This window comes from Pinus tabuliformis, chromosome 7 (genome assembly GCF_031772625.1).
Source record: "Pinus tabuliformis cultivar Carrire ecotype Pingquan chromosome 7, CPIR1, whole genome shotgun sequence".
Lineage (NCBI taxonomy): Eukaryota > Viridiplantae > Streptophyta > Pinopsida > Pinales > Pinaceae > Pinus > Pinus tabuliformis.
Window position 1 is genome coordinate 1,265,395,496 of NC_142293.1, and position 19,725 is coordinate 1,265,415,220.

The window sequence follows — 19,725 nt, forward strand, 5'->3', positions numbered from 1 at the left end:
CCACTGCATTGTTCTGAAATAACAGCTCTTAACAACCCTTTCCTTCCCAAAGTTCTCACACAAGGGCTGTCTCACAAGGCTTAAGGTCTCAAATCCCTAAACAAAGGGACACAACAACAATTCCCAAAGCTGATGCAAAATCTCCTAAATTCCAACACAAAAATTCCAGTTCAACACAGGTTTAAGTCCCTATAATATGGTCCCCCAAATAGAAGCTATTTCCCTCCATAAATAGGTTATAGGTAGTTTGGTTTAGGTTACATAAGGATAGTTCTCATGATAGGCAGTCCCCAAGGTCACATTACTAGCCCTTGGGGCCAGAATCCCTAAAAGCACTTTACACCAAAATATTTACGCACTAATAATAAAAATTGTCATTTATTCCCCCACATGGGTAACCTATAGTCATCTCAAGTGCAACAACAAAGTTTGACCAAGGGGTCCCTCTTCTAAAAGTGCATAAATCTCAGCAGCCAAGAATATTCATTGAGGTTGCTCCCAACATCTAACAAGTGTCAGTGCGGGTCTCGAGAATACATTGTGCAATTCTCAATGGTAACCATAATACCAGAAGTGCTAAGGACAATATTCAGGCTGCTCCTAACATCTGAAACTGTGCGGGTACTAAAGCTAGTTCATGAATACATCTCTCGTTATCTTTTAAAAATAACCATGTGTATCATACATGCAATATCAACTTATCAAATAATTTTAATCATGTGCAATGAAAAACACCATCATGCATCATAAGTCTAAGCATCATGTAATCATCAGAGTCTAATCATAAGCTAAGTGTCAAAGTCCCAACTGCTGTGCCCAGGAGGGGTGTTACATTTAGTGTAGAAAGTCCCATGTCCCTGAAGCAAGTTCAAGTGGACTGTGTTATGATGCAACAGTGAACAGCTATACAACTTGTTGATTTCAGATCAAATGACAATCACTGTAGCAGTTAGAATTAAAAAACAATATAAATTTTAATCTAAGTTACTTGATGAATGAAAACATATTCAGTGAATCAGCACCCTATTTTTTCAGAATATGTAGGCACTTGGTAAATGATAGATATGATGGACATGCACAGTAGTGGTTAGACAGTAGACTACAATGTAAATTATTTATTTGGGTTACTTTATAAAGGAAAATGTACGCAGCACCCTATCGTTTTAAGTTGAAAAAATGGATACCTGTCAACCATAGCTTGTCACATGCCTATATATGTATGAGAAGAAATCTTGAATATATTGCAGATATCTTTATTATTGCCCAGTATGGAAGGTTGGAACTCTGGAATCCAGCATGCTGTGGTATGGGATCATCAAAGTGAGATTGAACATGTGGATGTAACATTTTTATGGATGACTGTGCTATGGCAGCGTGGATTTGACCATGGAAATCCACAAGGTAAATGCTTAGTCTGAGATTTACCAATATTATTTGTATATTATTTCCTTTATTAAAAGAGATAGAAAAAATGCTGTTTTGATTTGGATGAGCTTTTTTAGTAGATGTGTTTCTCTTTCTTGATGCATTTTATGGTAAAAGGGATCTTCACTATTACTAACATGTATGTTTCAGTTCGTCGATTGATTATGCAGTCGTTTTTGGAGCTTGATTGGACAAAACTTGGAAGCATTGGAGTACTTGTTCCACAGTGGTTTGTTCTGGGCCCATTTATACAAGCATTGAATGATCCAATACACCATAAAGATTTTGGTAAAGATCTCTTGAAACTCTTATGCTTTTGACTCACTTATTCACAGCCATAGATTTAGTCAAATCAAGATAAAGGACTTGTTATGAATGTCTGATGTGCTACTGTCTAATCTTTGTACCTGTTTATTACGTAGTGAAAGTGATATGGATTAAATTAGTTCTTGTCAGGCACATAGACTCTAGGTTCACCTCTGAGGCTGGCAAACTTCAACATCATGTTACAATAAATACCTTTGAAGCTGAAGTTATGGATGTACATTTCATAAATATTAAGCAGAAACCTCTTAGAATGGATTAAGGCTGAAATTAAACTCCAGACAATATTTCAAAATTCACATTAAGATGGTTTAGTTTTGTGTTCACTTATTTCTGTGAGAGTAATGCTATGACACAATGTTAATGTGGTATGGATCACTAGGTGACCTAACTTGGTGTTAGTACACTAATTTAGTAGGGAATAAATTTATTACGACCTAACTTTATAACTAGGGTTATGTTAGTAATAAAGTTTGTTAATTTAGAAAATTTCTGGACAACAGCAGTTCATACAAAACAGAAATTTCCACCTCTTTCCTAAAAGCTTCCCGGACCTTACCCCTGTGAATTTTCGGCTTTAGGGCTGTTATGATATCTAAATATAACACCAGCAAAAGCAACAGACAATATTTCAACTCTTAACAACCCCAATCCACTAGACAATTCAACATATAAGATGTCAATGTGAGTCCGATAAGCTTCATTCCTCTAGGGCAGCTATGACAGCTGTAAACACAGTAGCAAATCTGTCCACACTTCTTTAATTATGATGTCAAGTCACTTAACACATTCATCCCTAACTTATGTCAAATCAGCAAGTCATATGATGAGAGCTGTAAATTACCAAAACATGACGAAGTAGATTGCTGTAAATCAAATCTGCAATGTACACAAGTATTGGACTGCAGGAAAATTCATTAATATGCTTAAAGATTGAGTTCATGTACATACCATAGCCTTAATGTAAGGCCGGTGCAATCCTCTAGCTCTCCAAAATCCTAGGTAGGGAAAACAATGAAAACCCTATCTCAGCCAAGGAGATCCAACAAGCATGTCATCCAAGGCAAGATGTCTTCTCTTCTTCACTTCAACAAGTACAACCTAGGGTTTCTTCTCAAAACACTAATCTTCAAGTTTCCAAGGGATGAACTCTAACTGTAATCTACAAGATGATCCAAGAAGCTTAACAAACCCCAAAGACTTCAAGAGAGAGATCAAAGTACAATATAAGATCCGATGAAGAGAGTGGAGTAGTGTGTCCTCATGATAACATCTTTACACAAGAATGAACAAGAAGGAGAAGTGAGTAAAGGACTTTCTCCTTCCTCTTTATATATGAGAGGTAAGGTGGTCCAACAATATATGTTTCAGCCTATGCCCTTACAAGTAACGCTTGGACTCGACAATGACTCGGTTGGCCTAGGACTTGGCAAGAGTTAGTGATTCATAAAAGACACGACAAATTATGGTAAATTTTGTGCACAAAAAATTGTGAGTTTGATGGCAAGTTCGAGGCAAGTATAATGAGTTTGTGGCGAGTCTTGGCTAGTTTGTGGTGAGTTTACCACGACTTTGGTGAGTGGTGAGTTTTAAAGGTGAGTTTAGATGAGTACTTGCCCCAACCAAGAGTTGGCAAGACTCACAAGTCTTAGTTGAGCCGAACTACACTACAAGCAACCTACAATAACACATATAGGCTCACACATCTAGAGTGCTAGGCTTCAAGGGTATACGATGAAGCTCCAAGGTGATGTCCACAAGAAAGGCTCCAAATGCAAGGGAACTTTACGAGGTTTGTTCAACACTCCTCCCACAAGCCTTTAATGACTCCAATAAACCTCCTAGACCATGTACTGCACTGAGTCTAGTCCCCTTGCAAGAACATTGTCGCAACTCAGGTGCCCCCAAGTGAATTCCAAGACAACATGCAAGCATTTGAGCCACCCTGTGCTACTTAGAGCTCAATGCCCTCTTCCATGATGCAAAACACTCCTCCTCAACAGGGTGTTCTCGAAGCAAGTAACCATCTCCATGTGGCCATCATGTTGTGTAATATCCCCATGGTATAAATTGGCTCAAGGGACGAAGTAGCATATCGATCCCTGTAGGCTATAGTCCTTGATAAAGGGGAAAACCCCTAAATACCCAATGTTTTTGGTGCCGCTGGGGCAAAAAATCCGAAGTTGGGGTTTGATGTGAATTTCTCTCAATTAATTGAGAGAATCCCCTCAAGGAAATCTATAAATACAAGGGGGTTGGATTCATTTGAGGCATCATTGCATTGGATCATTTTGTCTCCGTTCTTCTTTGAGCCTGAGGCTCTAAGGGTTTAAGACTCCTTTTTGGACTAGTTTCGGTGGAGGTTATCCCACACTACCTAGTCTCCTCTCTTCTACTAATTTCGGTGGTGAAAGATCACACCCTAGTTAGTCCTATTTTTCCTTTTGGTTACTTTGTTTTGGCACAAGAATTCTTTACCAGGAGTAGCAAGGAAGATTCGTGGAAGAGTTTAGGATAAGGGTGATCAAAACTCAAGTAATGTTGGACGGATTCTCTCTGAGCTAATTCTGGACGGTGCGAAGATCTCATGACTGAATGGATTCTGCCTAAGGTTGAATAACTGGTTCAGATTGAGTTTCCAGTGACCAAACCACTTGCGCAATAGAGATAAATTCATTTGAAGGTCAAAACATTTCTGAAGATAAACATCAGTTTCTTAACACCCTTCTAAGGCCAAACTGTGGACAAAAAGGCTCTCTGTGGTTGCCGATCCCACTTGAGCATGAACAGAGGATTGAGCTTTCTTTTGAGGCAGATTCATAATTCTGTAGCAACCGAGTTCTTCTAAACGTAGATCACAGTCTAAACATCACCTGAGGTAGGCAACCAAGCTCTGAAGCAAACGCACGAGTTTTGAGACAATCAGAGAATGCTGTGACCAATTAGGAATTGAAATTCAAGTTCCTTAAGGGTAAGCGAGATCAATTTCATGGCTTCTTGTAGCAGACTGAGCATAAAGGTTTTTCATTTGCTATCTTTGTGGCACACGAAGGGTTTCAGAAGAAAAATACTACTGATCCGAGGTCTTTGTTACCCACCACTTGTGGGTGACACCCATAGGAGAAAATTTTCTCTTAGATTGTCTTTAGCCAAGCTAGTAGCCCCTTGCAACCCCCAGATAGCTTGATGTGACACCATCTCCGCCACCTGAGGCAACCATTATGAACCCTCTCCAATCTGTCATGATCGTATGTTTGAAGGTGGGCCTTCCAACCCTAGGTATTTTTGCTTACTTATGATGGACACTTCTGGGCATGGATTAGTGGGGGCTTTCGGCGAAAATAATGGGCTTGGTCTGTACTCTTGTTCCCTTGTACAACTTGGTGATTAACCTTGTATCCTAGTCCCATGGGATCTCTTCTATTGGCTACTAGCTTTAGGAGTGGCACTACATGGGAAACCTCGATTTTGGTTGCATGGTCCCGCTTCTCGACATCACATACATCACTCCCCTCCGCTCATTATAACCCCTTTTCACATATTTCCCATCCAAGTCCACATTTGTCCATTGGGTCCACAAGGAGTTAGCCTCCCCCTCCCCTTGTCCACACTTTGGGTCAGGCCTGGAATGATGCCCCGGAGGTTGATGCAGCTAAAAAGAAAGTAAAAAGCATAATTTGGCCACTCTCAACAGGAAATGTACCATAAAATGCAAAAGATGGCCGAGACATACAAATTTAGCACATGGGCAAAAGCCAACATGAGCTCTACCCCTATCATTATGGCCATCACCCTGGTTCCTAGGGCCCCTCATATTGCCCCCCTACATCATTAAGGAACCCATGATTGTCCCAACCCCTGGTGGGCGATGAACTGCCCTACCTTAAGGGGGTATTCACTGCTATATCATTCGCATCATGCTCTCATCCCTTGGAGCCCCGAGCAGTTATAAAAGAAAAATCAATAAAAAGGCAAAAGGCATATGAAGAAGGGTGGAAAAACAAAGGCCGAGGTAACTCATGTACCATGATTGCTCCCTCCTACATCTATACACCCAAGTGTGGGCTTCCCTCATCATAGCTACCCTTGTACCATGACATGTGGTTTGGAGCCTTCTCCGATGCCCCACTCCATTCCATCATTATATCACATGACCTGCCATATGACAGATGTACCATGGACCTGTCACTCCCTTAGAGGTTGAAACCACTTAATAGGGTCCTTGATTAACCTCCTTCTTGAACTTGGAGACACCTGTACACTCTAAAGCCCATTATGGAAGGGCATGCCACTATGAAGTGCCCACTTGGTTCCATGACTTGTAAGCTTATTTGCTCAATTACACTAATGATTTGTTGTACTGGAAGGTGAGGAGACACATTGGATCTTATGCAGGATTGCAGGTGGGTCTTCATCTTGGGGTTTGGTCTCCCTATACAGGGTCCAAGCCCTTCAGAGGGTCATATTGGCATTTATAGGGTGTGCGTTGAGAGCCATGGGCCTCCACTATAGCAGAGAGCAAATAGCCATGCCATGGGATCGTTCAACACCATTCATTGCTTGATGATGCACTTGGACCGCCTTGCCTAGCCGACTACACTCTTGCACCACACACTTGGCAGTTGATCCAGGGCCTAGATGGGGTTGTGTCTCACCATGGGAGACAAAGGGAGGGCTTGCATCATTGTTCCAACCCTTGTAGATGGGATACATACTTGTTCGATTCAGTTGGAGACCCATGAGGATGCTTTTGTGCCCCCACAGGTCATTTGTTTGGAGGTCAAGGGGCCATCCCCTTCATCGCTATATTTGGAGCCCTTCTATTCATTTTGGCACATGTTGGACTTCATTTGGCCTTCCAATGGCCCTCTTAGCTACTTATCTATCATTTTGGCCCTCTTGAGAGGCTAATTATTCTTATTGTGGAGCTATTTGGTGGGCTTGTCACCAAAAGGATGTTATTTTGCACATTATTTTTATTGTAGGGGCATTATTAGGCATAATTAGGCCATTCGAATCCCTTGGTGGATGATATAAATATAAGAGAGGTTCATTTGATCTCTCATCTGTGAGAATTTCTGAATCTACACATCAAAAATCCTACTGCAATCATTGGTTTATCATCTCCTACTTGTTCTTTACATTCAACAAGTTATTTATTATTTATTGCATACTACACATACATACAGATCATGAACTGAAAATATAACGAGACAAATACAAAAGGGACACCGTTATTTTTGGACAAACGTCCCCGGAAAAACCCAATGCTGGAAAATTGATACAGTGGCTCTGAGGGTTTTATTACTAAGCAGTGGTTCTGAATACACTCTGGATGCCCTCTCGGCTATCCAGTTACAGAGATAAAAATATATTGGCAGAAACCTAAGTGAGATTACCTCACTTCACCCGGCAAAAATCTCTCCGTTCCGGCAACTGGACTGATTGTCCTTGGCTACAACTGCGCTGCCCCTACGCAGTAGCTACGTGGGCCTGCGTGGAGCACACTGGGACACTGTGTCAGCACTGCGTTGCCTCCTCTGCCTCCTGAAGCTCTGATGTCAGCCTTTCTGGCTGATTCTGCTGCTCCCCAGGCTGAATTCGGATTTCTGCTGGAGGGTGGCTCTTCCCTTTCGCTGGAAATGCGTGGGCCCTTCCTGGCCCAACGTCAGCCTCATAGGGTCTGCGCTGCCTCCTCTGGCGTCTCTCTACCTCTCTCTGCTGTGTATTCGAGGTCCCGGAGAAGATCCTCTGACCCCGACTATCCCTGCCCCTCTGCTGCAATAGAGCACTTGTTCGATTTTCTCAGCAAAGAGACTGTGTCACTTCTTTGCTGGATCGATTTTCTCTCAGGAGCTTCGACTTCAGCCCTCCCGGCTCAGAACATCGAACTCCCAGCAAAATCTCGAATTTCGACGATTATCTTGCATTGCCATGGCAAGAACCCTCTTGGCCTGCGTCAGATCTGCGTGAGCCACTTCCTGGGTTGTGTAGGCCTTTGCGCTGCCTCTCTGATGCTACTGTTGCCTCTTTGGCTCAGAACTCCTTTCTGATCCAACTCTTTGCTACTACCCCTCTCACTGCAACTCAGATCACCTATTCGATTTTCTCAGCAAACCATGCCCTAGAAAAATCGAATTGATTGATCTCATGGTGTATCTCCAACTGACCCTCAAGCCTCCTCTTATACTTTTTTTGTTGATGAATCAATGATCGAGATTAAGTCCCTAATCAACAGCTCAAATTAAAATAGACTTGATCCTCGTATTCTTATTAATACCCATTAATATTTTTATTTTCCCAAGTTTTGAATTAGGAACCCATTAAAAATATTAATTATTTTAATAACTTCTCATTCGGGTGGAATTTATCCAAACGATTTCTGGGTTTTGGAGATCTCATGTGTTCTAGCCCCTCCACAAAATTTCGGAGCTAGAGCACATTCGATGCTACCCAAAATCAACATCATCATCAGTTGGATTTATATCTCTTTGGAGAAAAGTACTCGAACTTGCTATTATTGGATGAATTGGAGATTATTTGATGCATTTTGATGTTTGGATAATTGCTATCTTGTCTTGGAGCTTCATTTTTGCAAGTCTAATTGACGGATATACTTCTTTTGTCATGTAATTGCTATTTCATGCGAATTTTTTGATGCTTAATGTCTAATGTATGAAACACTCTGTCTTGATTTTACTTATGTCCTAATATTGATGCAAATTCATGAATCACATGTGATCTTGGCTCGTTTCATATGTTACTCATCTTGGCAATAAGAAGTGAATATTCCTAAGGGTGGGTTATGAAACTTTGACCTTGAAACTCCATTAACTTGCAAGTCGAAGCACGAATCCTTGTTGTGACCTTGTAGCTGCTTCTCTAGGGGGTGTGTTGAGAGCCATGGGCCTCCACTATAGCAAAGAGCAAATAGCCACGCCATGGGATCATTCAACACCATTCATTGCTCGTTTGTGACCCACTTATTTGTTGATGATGATGCACTTGGACCACCTTGCCCAACTGACTGCACTCTTGCACTACACACTTGGCAGTTGATTTAGGCCCAGATGGGGTTGTGTCTCACCATGGGAGACAAAGGGAGGGCTTGCATCATTGTTCCAGCCCTTGCAGATGGGATACATACTTGTTTGATTCAGTTGAAGGCCCACTGATTTTGTGCCCCCACAACCACTTAGGAGCGCCACAAGTCATTTGTTTGGAGATCACGGGGCCATCCCCTTCGTCACTATTTTTGGAGCCATTCTATTCATTTTGGCACATGTTGGACTTCATTTGGCCTTCTAATGGCTCTCTTAGCTACTTATCTATCATTTCCACCCTCTTGAGAGGCTACTTATTCTTATTGTGGAGTTATTTGGTGGGCTTGTCACCAAAAGGATGTTATTTTGCACATTATTTTTATTTTAGGGGCATTATTAGGCCATTTGAATCCCTTGGTGGATCATATAAATATAAGAGGTTCATTTTATCTCTCTCATCACTTGGATTTGTATCTCTTTGGAGAAAAGTATGCGGGCCTACTATTATTGGACGAATTGGAGATTATTGGATGCATTTTGATGTTTGGATAATTGCTATCTTGTCTTGGAGCTTCATTTTTTCAAGTCTAATGGATGGATATACTTCTTTTGTCATGTAAGTGCTATTTCATGCAAATTTTTTGATGCTTAATGTTTAATGTATGAAACACTATGTCTTGATTTTACTTGTGCCCTAATATTGATGCAAATTCATGAATCACATGTGATCTTGGCTCGTTGCATATGTTACTCATCTTGGCAATAAGAAGTGAATGTTCCTAGGGGTGGGTTATGAAACTTTGACCTTGAAACTCCATTAACTTGCAAGTCGAAGTATAAATCCTTGTTGTGACCTTGTAGCTACTTCTAAATGAAAATCACTTTGACTCCATTCTCCACAATTGGCTAGGCACTGGTCTCAAGTCCTTGGTGGTCACCCTAATTTTTCTTTCTTTCCACAATTTTTTTTGCCCTAACCCTAGGCGGCCAAGCTAGGGCATCTAATGAATTCCATTAGAGCCATCATCTTTGTAAGCGAGTTGGCTAGGAACTGTGCTGGGGTTTCATCCACATGCCTTCCAAATTTAACGTCAATCATACGGTTAGTTTGTTAGGTACACCAAGCCCTAGCTCCAAAACCGTTTGGTTCTTGGTCCTTCTAGGTTAGTGGCCTTCAAGGGGATCTATTTTGCTAGAAAACTCAAAGGAAGTTTACTTATTATTGATCCCGTTTTCTCCCTTGCTTGGCCTAGACCTTTTGTTTGAAGATTCATCCAAAACCCTAGCTAGCTTTGGCTTGGGTCCTCTTTAGCTTCTTTGTGGTCTAGTATCTCCATCATTCCTTATCTCACAAGGTCACTTAGAAACCTTGCTTCTAAAGGAATCTTAGGTCTAGGGCATCCCTCATTAAGGAATACCTCTAACCCCTAGGTCTAAGCCTCCCTTGAGCCTTTCTTAGAGAGCCTTTTACTTTGCTTCTAATGTAAGCAAACCCTATTATCTGAGTCTCTCTTGTGAATGGGCCCTAGAAATCACTACCTATCCTATCATTGATTCATCATTCCTAGTGATTTCCTTATATCGGGACTCCTCCCATTAGTGAAAGTTCGTGAAGAGCAGGGGACATCGACTGAGGTGATAGTGGGTCTTTGTCTTGTTGTTGCCACTTGATCTAGTAGTAGTCCCTTTGGAACCCCTTCTAGGACCCTTGCTAATTTGAGCGGTAGCAGTCTTGAAGCAGAGTGCGGATCTATAGCAGTTTGATGGAACTACATAAATTATAATTGCAACAAATATGAGATTATTGAGGTAGTTAAAGGCAAACGACAAGTGCGGACCTGAGGCAACTAGGGTATTTAGAACTCCTATAGTGTTTTATTGGAAGTGCATATAAATTTGGATCTATGTTTTAATGTTGAATTTGCTAGGGTCTGTTTGGGACTAAAGCTATTGCACTGGCTGGTGGAATCGCTGGTTGATATCGCTGGGTTATTATTATATTGAAGTCAAATATGTTTATTGAAAGTTATACTATTTGCGTTGAATTAAATTGTTTGTACAAAAAGAGAATTTTTATTTGAAACTCTAGTTGTTTCAGAAAATCTAGGGCAAAATTACCCTTGAAGATTACATGTTGAATGTCACCAAAGTTGGTTGAAGATTTCCAATTCCATAGGGAATAATATTATGCAAGCACCGAACTAAGGTCAAACAACCACTTGGTAAGCCATCTCTCATGTGCAAAACCATCATGGACTATCAAGGGATGAACATACACCATGTACCCCAAATTTCATGAAGCATCCCCAAACTTGCTGTAAACACATTAAGAGTAACCTCGAAAGCTGACACTCCCTCTTTATGAGCAAAGTGTTTTCACTAATTCTCGTCGATTGCTTGTGCAACTCCACCAAACCTATGACTTGCAAATCCGTACCTACTACATTCCTAACCATTGTGTCATTTAAAGAACTTTTCATCCATGCTACCATAACATCTTGATTTGTCAAAGAATAGTGATCACCTGTGAATCTCAAGGAACATAACCTTGGTTCATAAGCTGCCTACCTAACTCCATCATCCTTCAATTCAACATACATGACCAGGATAAGTGGATCACGTGTATAAAAACCAAAAAGATAGAATCCGCATAGGTCAACTCATTGAACCTGAAATGCCAAGCTCATGGTATAGGTAACAACTCGTGTAGGGTTATCAACAATCTGTGTAATTGAGAATCCCTTTCATGCAACTCAAATACTCCATTAATTGAACCAACTTGAATTAGGTCAAATTCCTCATCATGAGACCTAAAGCTTGAAGCAAGAGTAACATCATGGTCAACTCCCTTTGTCTGAGAGAATTAACAAACCTATCTTGTGGTGGATTTGGTGCTATGATGGTTGCTAGTGTGGGGTGAGATGTTCTAGTGTGTTATTGGTGGTTTGGGTGATGAGTTGGCATCTAAGTTGCAGGAAACGTTGGAGAAGGGTTCGTTTTCGGTCGGAAATGAGGAAACTCGTACCGTACGGCTTGGAAACTCGTTTTCGGCTGCACTAGCTCGTTTCTCGAGGAGGAAACGTGGCCAGTACGGTCGGAAACGAGTTTCCAGGTTGTACAGTGGAGTTTCCTCTTCTAACTTGACCTTTTTTTTGTATTTTGTATTTTTGTATTTTTATTTTTTCACTTTTAAATTTTTATTGGGCGACTAAATATCTTCTGGATGCTTCTAGATGCCTCTCAAGTTATAAAAAAGAGGATTTTTTGAGTGGGGCAGCCTAATGTTCAAGCCTATGGCCCTAGTGTTGATATGCAGTTCATGGTAATGCTAGATTCTTAAAGTAAAAGGATGAAAATGAAAAATAAAGGAGAATGTATGAAAAATAAAAGAGAATGTCTCTTTTATTTTTCATACATTCTCCTTTATTTTTCATTTTCATCCTTTTACTTGAATTTTTAACATTACCATGAAATGACTCAGGATGTTTGAGAGTGGTTTCACCCTCATTGGATTTCATATGGAGAAAGTAGAATTTTGGATTTCACTCACAATCCAGCAGACTTATTTGTTTTTCAGGATTTCAGGATTGGGGGGATTGCAATGTTTCCATTGGATTTTGTCACGTACTAGGGTATGGAACTTGTATTTAATCAAGAGAACCACGCCCTCTATGCAGGGGAGACTCCCAATAATCAAGAGCACATAGGGTACTAGGGTATGGAACTTGTATTTAATCAAGAGCACTAAGGTCGTTCGACTATGTAGGAGGAGACTCCCAATCAAGCACGAGACAAGAAATTAGAAATTTCTCGTGGCTGATTTTGGATTTTGCTATTTTCATTATGTGATCATTCATGAGTAAATGTGATGTAAATTTAGAGACTTATAGTTTATGCATTGACAATTGACAATTTAATCATAATGTAATAAATTAGAATGTATCATATATGCTTTATGATTGCACATATTTCTTAAATGTCCTATATATATATATATATATATATTGTGTTTCCCTGTTTCCAAAATTTGGGGGGATCACGTTTCGTACCTGTGTCCGTTTCAGAAACTCGTACCCGTTTCCCTGTTTCATGCAACTTAGGTTGGCATGTGCGTAATGGTTGAAATTCCGGATGATGTGTTGCACACCCATTCTTTGGTAGTTGTGGCATATTTGGGTTATTTTAGCTTAGCAATTATTTAACACAGTGCATTTTATGGAGTGGGAACCCATCGACTTAGGATCTCCCTAAGTTTCAAGTGTTGATAATTTGCTCTCACTTCTGTGTTAATTTCCAAATTCCAGATCTAATTTTAATTCCTAGTTGTTTATAACCTAGAAAATATTTCTGCAATCACTGAATATAAAATACACTGGAATTTTTGACTCAGAAAATTTAGATAGTAGAAGCAAAATATAAGAAATCAATCACACAGAAAATTTTCCTCCAACTGGTCCACTTTTAATTAGTTGAATAGTGAGGCTCCCTTACTGGGAAATTGGCCCACTGAAAATTACAAAAACATTACAGCAAATAAACTGGGTACATCTGCCCTTGAGAAACCTGATCTGCACCATAGAAGTGCTGTACAGCTCAATTGAAGCCTTTCCTTCACACATGCGGCTTGCTAAAGCAACCCTCACACGGCACAACTTCTCTACCCACGTAGCACATGTGAGCTGCATCCCTCTCTTTGTGGCCCCTGTGACTTGTGTTTAGAAATTGGTATTGCCTTCTTGCTAAAAAAACCTTCACTCAATCTCCTTGGAAATTTTCCTCTCACTGCTGCATATTTGTTTTTCTCTTTAGCCCTTGAGAAAATAACTCTTAAATCTCTGTCAATTTTTTATGTCTTTCTTCTCTTCTTATGCTTGTTTTTATAATTTCTCGTTGAGCTAAATCCCTAATCTTAATCTCCAAAGTGATGGATGGTTAGGATTAAATCTGAACCTACTTGAGATAAATGTTTGAGACTAAAACAAAATCACTGATGTAATTAAAATGACATTTTCTTCGTTTTCCAATGTCAATAGCTAACATTTATTAATTACCTTAATTAATGTACTTTTCCTAAGCTAGACTTCCTCTAAATCATAAAAAAAACTTACTCAATAAATTGAGAAGTTTCTTAAGGAGGCTTTGGATGATTTTTGCATGCTTGGCACTTAGCCAATGTAGAAATACTTGTCCACAAATGTACTTTTCCTAAGCTAGACTTCCTCTAAATCATAAAAAAAACTTACTCAATAAATTGAGAAGTTTCTTAAGGAGGCTTTGGATGATTTTTGCATGCTTGGCACTTAGCCAATGTAGAAATACTTGTCCACAGCAACAAACGACAACATTTTGGAGATCATTCTTATTGAACATGCCTAGCATACTTGCCTTATTTGTATTATCTACTTATTTCAATCGATATTTCTTGATTGGATGAGTTTGAAGCTTGTTAGTTAGAATGCCCTAGGAGATATGAGGGAGTTGCACACATGAACCGCTTTGTTATGATGTGTCTAACACCTTTTGATGGAGTGCTAGCCTTATTGCACACAATTTTATGGTGATTTGACCACTTGAAGGCTTGTTGAGGTAGTGCCCTAGCTCTCTTTCATGGCTTCACACTTGGACAGGGGTTATTTTGACATATACTATGGTTTTTTTTTGAGTGCTCTTTGTATTGGCACGTGTCGAGGCAAGCATGCATTATAATAATATTTTATGGCTCAAAAAGGATCACACACCTTCCTAGGGCACATTTCGTTGTATTCTCATGGTTTTGGGGAAAACAACACATGTTTTTGCAAATCAATACATAGTTTTGGCTCTTTCTTTGAGGATATTGATGATCGATCTAACCATCTTGGCACTCTTCGGGCACACTCTTCTTGGAGATTATTATATTATTTGTTGAAGAAAGATCTAACTACCTTGCACACTTCTTAAGGATTCATTTGTTGAAATTCGATTGAAAGATTGAATTTCTAGTCATAATAATTTCTTGTGAAGATGTTTATTGTTCTTCTTAGTTTTTCTTTATTATTCATCAAGCAATTATCATTCAAATACAAGAAAATAGAGATCATAGTGCACAAGACACAAGAGACACCAGAGAGTAGGCCAGAGGCTAGGGCAAAACCCACTAGGGGAAAACTCGTCAAATCTTTCCTTATAGATTTTTTGTCAACAAGACAAATCCAAGTCAAACTAACCAATGATCTAAGTGCCAAGTCAACCCTCCAAACTCTGCCATGTCTTTTCCACAAGATGATCAACCAATCTGCTTATACATACCTGTCACATCACAGTTAGATGCATTCAGGCATCTGCTTGTGGAAATGTTGGTGGCACTGATTCATCCTTTCCCCACATGTAGGATGCTTATTCCTTATGATCTGTGGTTGACATGTCGGTGGGATGTGGTTCATCCTTTCTCGACGTGTAGGATCCTTCCTACTATTGATGGTTGGTATGCGTGTAGGACGTGGTTCATCCTTTCCCTACTCTCGATGATTTGCATGCGTGTAGGACTTGGTTCATCTTTTCCCTACCTTAGTGTTTTACATGTGTGTAGAATGTGGTTCATTCTTTCCCTACGTTGGTTGTGATGTGTGACTGTAGGATGTGGTTTATCCTTCCCTACGTGTATGGTTGTGAGCAAGATGTGATATATTCTTTCCCTACTATTGATTCAGTATCATCCTACCCGTGTAGTCTAGGACACATGGGAAGTACCTCTCGTCTGGCCAATGGGCTGGGAAAAGTTGATAGGGACCATAGCACTACCGATGGATGCATCGGGTACTGTCGTACTCCCTATGTCTAGGATGCTTGGTGTTCATCTACTTGATCACTTGGGATCAAGTCTATTTTTATGGACTGACTTTAGTCAGTAGAGAGTGGCAAGGCCTTGTGACTCACTCTCGATCAATTCTTCTTCATTATCTATATCAATGTTCAACATAGTTGAGACAAGATGCAGAGGTGGATCATGATGTTAGGATGGCATGTTAATAAATGAATTGCCAGGTGGAATTCTCTCTAGTTGAGAGGGAGTGTTAAAATTGGCAACTAGGGCCAAATTCCACTCTAGACAACTCTTTTGAAGAAGATAATTATGGCATTGAATTTCTCTCTTCCAGAGGACCAAAATCGACCTAAAGATCATCAAATTTGGATAAGGAGAAGTGGGTTTTTGAATTTATGTTTTCTCATTAGCATATTATCAAGGTCGACCTCTGCGTTATGTCGGCTCATCAAGACCAATGGTCATGTCCCTTGACCTCCATCAAATTTTATATATAGGTGCCTTCTCCCTCATTTTGAACACATCAAAAGGCTTGGATCCATGTCTGAGGCAATCGAGGTCTTAAAGGAGGTCGAAGGATGGTCAGTTTCTGGGTTATCTTCTGCACTAGGGCCGGGACTCTCTCAAATGGACAACCGTAGGTCTGGACAATTTTGTATGGGAAATCCTTGTGGAAATTTCTAAATAGAAATCCAACTACAGTGATAAATATTATTTCTTCTACTTATTAACTCAGAAATAAGTTATTCACAATGTTTCTACAGCAAATATCGAAATAAATTCTACTGCAACCCTCACAATTAAAATACTGCGGAAAGTGAATGGAAAGAAAAATATTAGCACAAGTATAACCACGATGACACAGTTGTTTTTGGACAATTGTCCCCAAAAAAAACCAATGTGGGAAAACCGGTGCAGCAGACGAGGGTGCAGCGAAAATCTGTTAAAATTGGCAACCAGGGAAAAACTTCATGTGGGTCATCTTATTCATGGCTAATAATATTTTTATTAGATTCCTCTCGTCGAGAGGTGTAGGATTGATATAAATATCATCCAATTCCGATAAGTATTCATGGAGATATGAATTTATTTTGATTATGGAATTATTATCAAGCCGACCTACAACTCATGTAGGCTCAGAAGCCCAACAGTCGCATCTATTCACCCACCAACGTTGTGTATAAATATAAGAGGACTTTTCCTCATTTGGACTCACTCATCTCTCATCACATCTCTCTCTCTCTACTGCGTAGATATGAGTCTCTTCTCTACTGCGCTGAAATGGGTCTCTCTCTCTCACACATGTGAAGCCAGAAACTGCTGAAACTGAAGCTGCAACTGCAGAAGTAAAGATTGACTTGCGTGGCCTAGAAGATCTCCTCTTTGGAACTGCGCTGTAGGTTTATCTGAACCTCCTTTGAAAGCCACAACTTTTGGTGGTGGAATGAAGTCAATCCGACAAACGGTTTGCAAGATATCGACTGCCCTAGTTTGAAGCCGGAAACTGCTGAAACTGAAGCTGCAACAGCAGAAGTAAAGATTGACTTGCGTGGCCTAGAAGATCTCCTCATCTGAACTGTGCTGTAGGTTCATCTTAACCTCCTCTGGAAGCCGAAACTTTTGGTGGTGGAATGAAGTCAATCCGACTGTCGGTTTGTGAGATATGGTCTGCCCTAGTTTGATAATGAAGCCGCTAATGCTGATGCTATTGATCTAGGGTTTGCTACTGCTGATATGAATCAGATTTATTGTACTATTTCTCTCTGCTGAATTATTGAAGATAAAAGAAGATTTGATCAAAGGGTTTCCCCACACATTGTGGGGTTTGTCCCTGGCTAGCCGCCACATCTTGTGTCTCTTGTCTTGGCTTGTTTTCTGTCGATCGTTTAATGTTTTATCTGCACTTTACTTTATGTACATGTGATTGCTAATCGGTGGAATATAATAAGAAAAAGAAGTAAACTGTTATAAGCATAGAACATACCATAACTTAACATGGTATCAGAGCCGAGGTGAAGACAAAGCCCGAGCAAGAGCAAGAGCAATCATTGAAGAGAAGATTGGCAAGGCTATCCTAAAAGAACTATGGGGTCCTCAACACTCTTTCCTGCTGAAGACAAGCTCCGTGAGAAAGCTGACTATCACGGATGGAAGATGTCTATCGATCTAACCCTTGAAGATCAAGGAATGCTGGACCATGTAAGAGGCAATATTGTTGAGCCTTCATCAAATGCATCTGCTGCTGCCTGGAACAAATGGAAAAATGGAGAAGTCAAAACAAAGAAGATCATCCGGGACTCTATGGACAAGCGCTTGGTGGCCTACATCTCTGATCTAGACACCTCCAAGGAAATCTACGACAGATTGGTGAGTTTATTTAAAGTTAATGATGCAAATCAAGTTTTGTTTCTTAGAAATAAGTTGAGGGAAATCAAGAAGGGTAAAGATGAAAGTATGCAAGCATACTTCTTAAGAATCACCGAGATCAAGAACGATCTCCTGGGGAAACCATTACTGACAGAGAAATGGCACTCACAACTCTCGAAGGATTACCATCTGAATGGTATGTGTTCAGGACTACTCTTCTGAACAATAATGTAATTCCTAGTTTCGAGGAATTAATGGCTAGATGCATTCAAGAACAAACAAGGGTAGAAGAGCAGGAAATGCCCTTGCCTAAAGGTCCTCTTGCTTTTTTTTCTTCTCATGCAAAGAAAAGAAATAATTTCGGGACTAAATCAAAAGGAAAGGCTGGACCTAAGGCTAGAAGAAAATGACGATGTTACATTTGCGATAAAGCAAGTCACTATGTATGAGGTCATGAGCATCATGGTAAATGAGATCATGGACATATAGGATAGCATGATGATGATGCACACTAGTTTGAGCAGCATTATGATGGATAAAATCATGGACATGGACAGCATGATGATAATCAGGATTAGAGAAGCATGGTACAATATGCAATGGTGCAACTCGAAATCCCTCTGATGGCAATCAAAGGAATGAAAAATTCAACAACAAAGGTAAGAGGAGAGTTGGGAATCAAGGAAGAGGACAAGCATTCAAGAAGGCTAGAAATTCCAGGATGTATGAAATGCACCTAACCTCAAAAAGAACCTAGTGTCCATCTTGGCAACGGAAGACGAAGGCTACAAGGTAACCTTCAGCGATGGCAAGGTACGTATATGGAAAAATAATGTTAAATATGCCTTTACACTTGGGTTTAGTTTTGATTCATTATATCAGGTCGATGGAAGTCTACTAGGTGTCATGTCTTATGACACATCTCTTAAGTCCGAACTTTGGCATCGGAGGTTTACCCACCTTCATTACAAAGCTCTACCCGATGTAAGACAGATGGTAACAGGGATGTCTGAATTCCAAGTAGAGAAAGAAGGTGTATGTCCGGGATGTGCCAAAGGAAAGCTCAAAAGGGGACCATTCCCCTCAAGCCAAAGTAAGACCTCCGATATATTACAATTGGTTTACTCAGGCATACCTGAGGTTGGCATTAAGAGGGAGACTTCTACACCACATACTCCTGAGCAGAATGGTGTGGTGGGAAGGAAGAACCACACGATGATGGAAGCTGTCCGGGCCATGCTACATGATCAAAGACTTCCAAAGTTTCTATGGGCTGAAACTACAATCACCGCCGTATATGTACAAAATCGATGCCCTCATCAAGCATTGGGTTCCTAAACTCCTGAAGAAATGTTCACCATCGGTCAAAGGGAAGTCGTGATTAGTCATGATGTCACCTTTGACAAAGATATGGCTCTCAGCAAGGTGGACAATTTGCTGACTTTGAGTAGCTCTCAAGAAGCCGACACCAGGGAACCGAAAGAAAAGGATGATGAATCAATGCTTGATGTAGAAGAACCCATGGATTCGATTGATCCTCATACACATGGGCCTTCCTCTTCTAGGAAGAGGCCTTCATGGCTTAGGGGGATACTTGATGATGCTGAAGGACATGCTGCACCCTGAGGAACCTTCCATCAAAGTAAGAAACTTAACAGGTATCAGGGATACCTGACCATCATGAGCACGATCATACAAAATGAACCTTCATTATTCTCAGATGTCATCAAGCATTAACTATGGAAGGATGCTATGACCATAGAA

General features: G+C 40.3%; 1 protein-coding gene across 1 annotated transcript in view; it reads left to right on the top strand.

Moving 5' to 3' along the window:
* The window catches only part of LOC149252027 (tRNA/rRNA methyltransferase (SpoU) family protein), a 425,400-nt gene that overhangs the window by 62,072 nt on the left and 343,603 nt on the right, over positions 1 to 19,725 (top strand). The window contains 2 exon segments of the mRNA XM_089459645.1: positions 1,248 to 1,401; positions 1,576 to 1,713. Coding sequence (XP_089315771.1) covers positions 1,248 to 1,401; positions 1,576 to 1,713 — 292 coding nt within the window.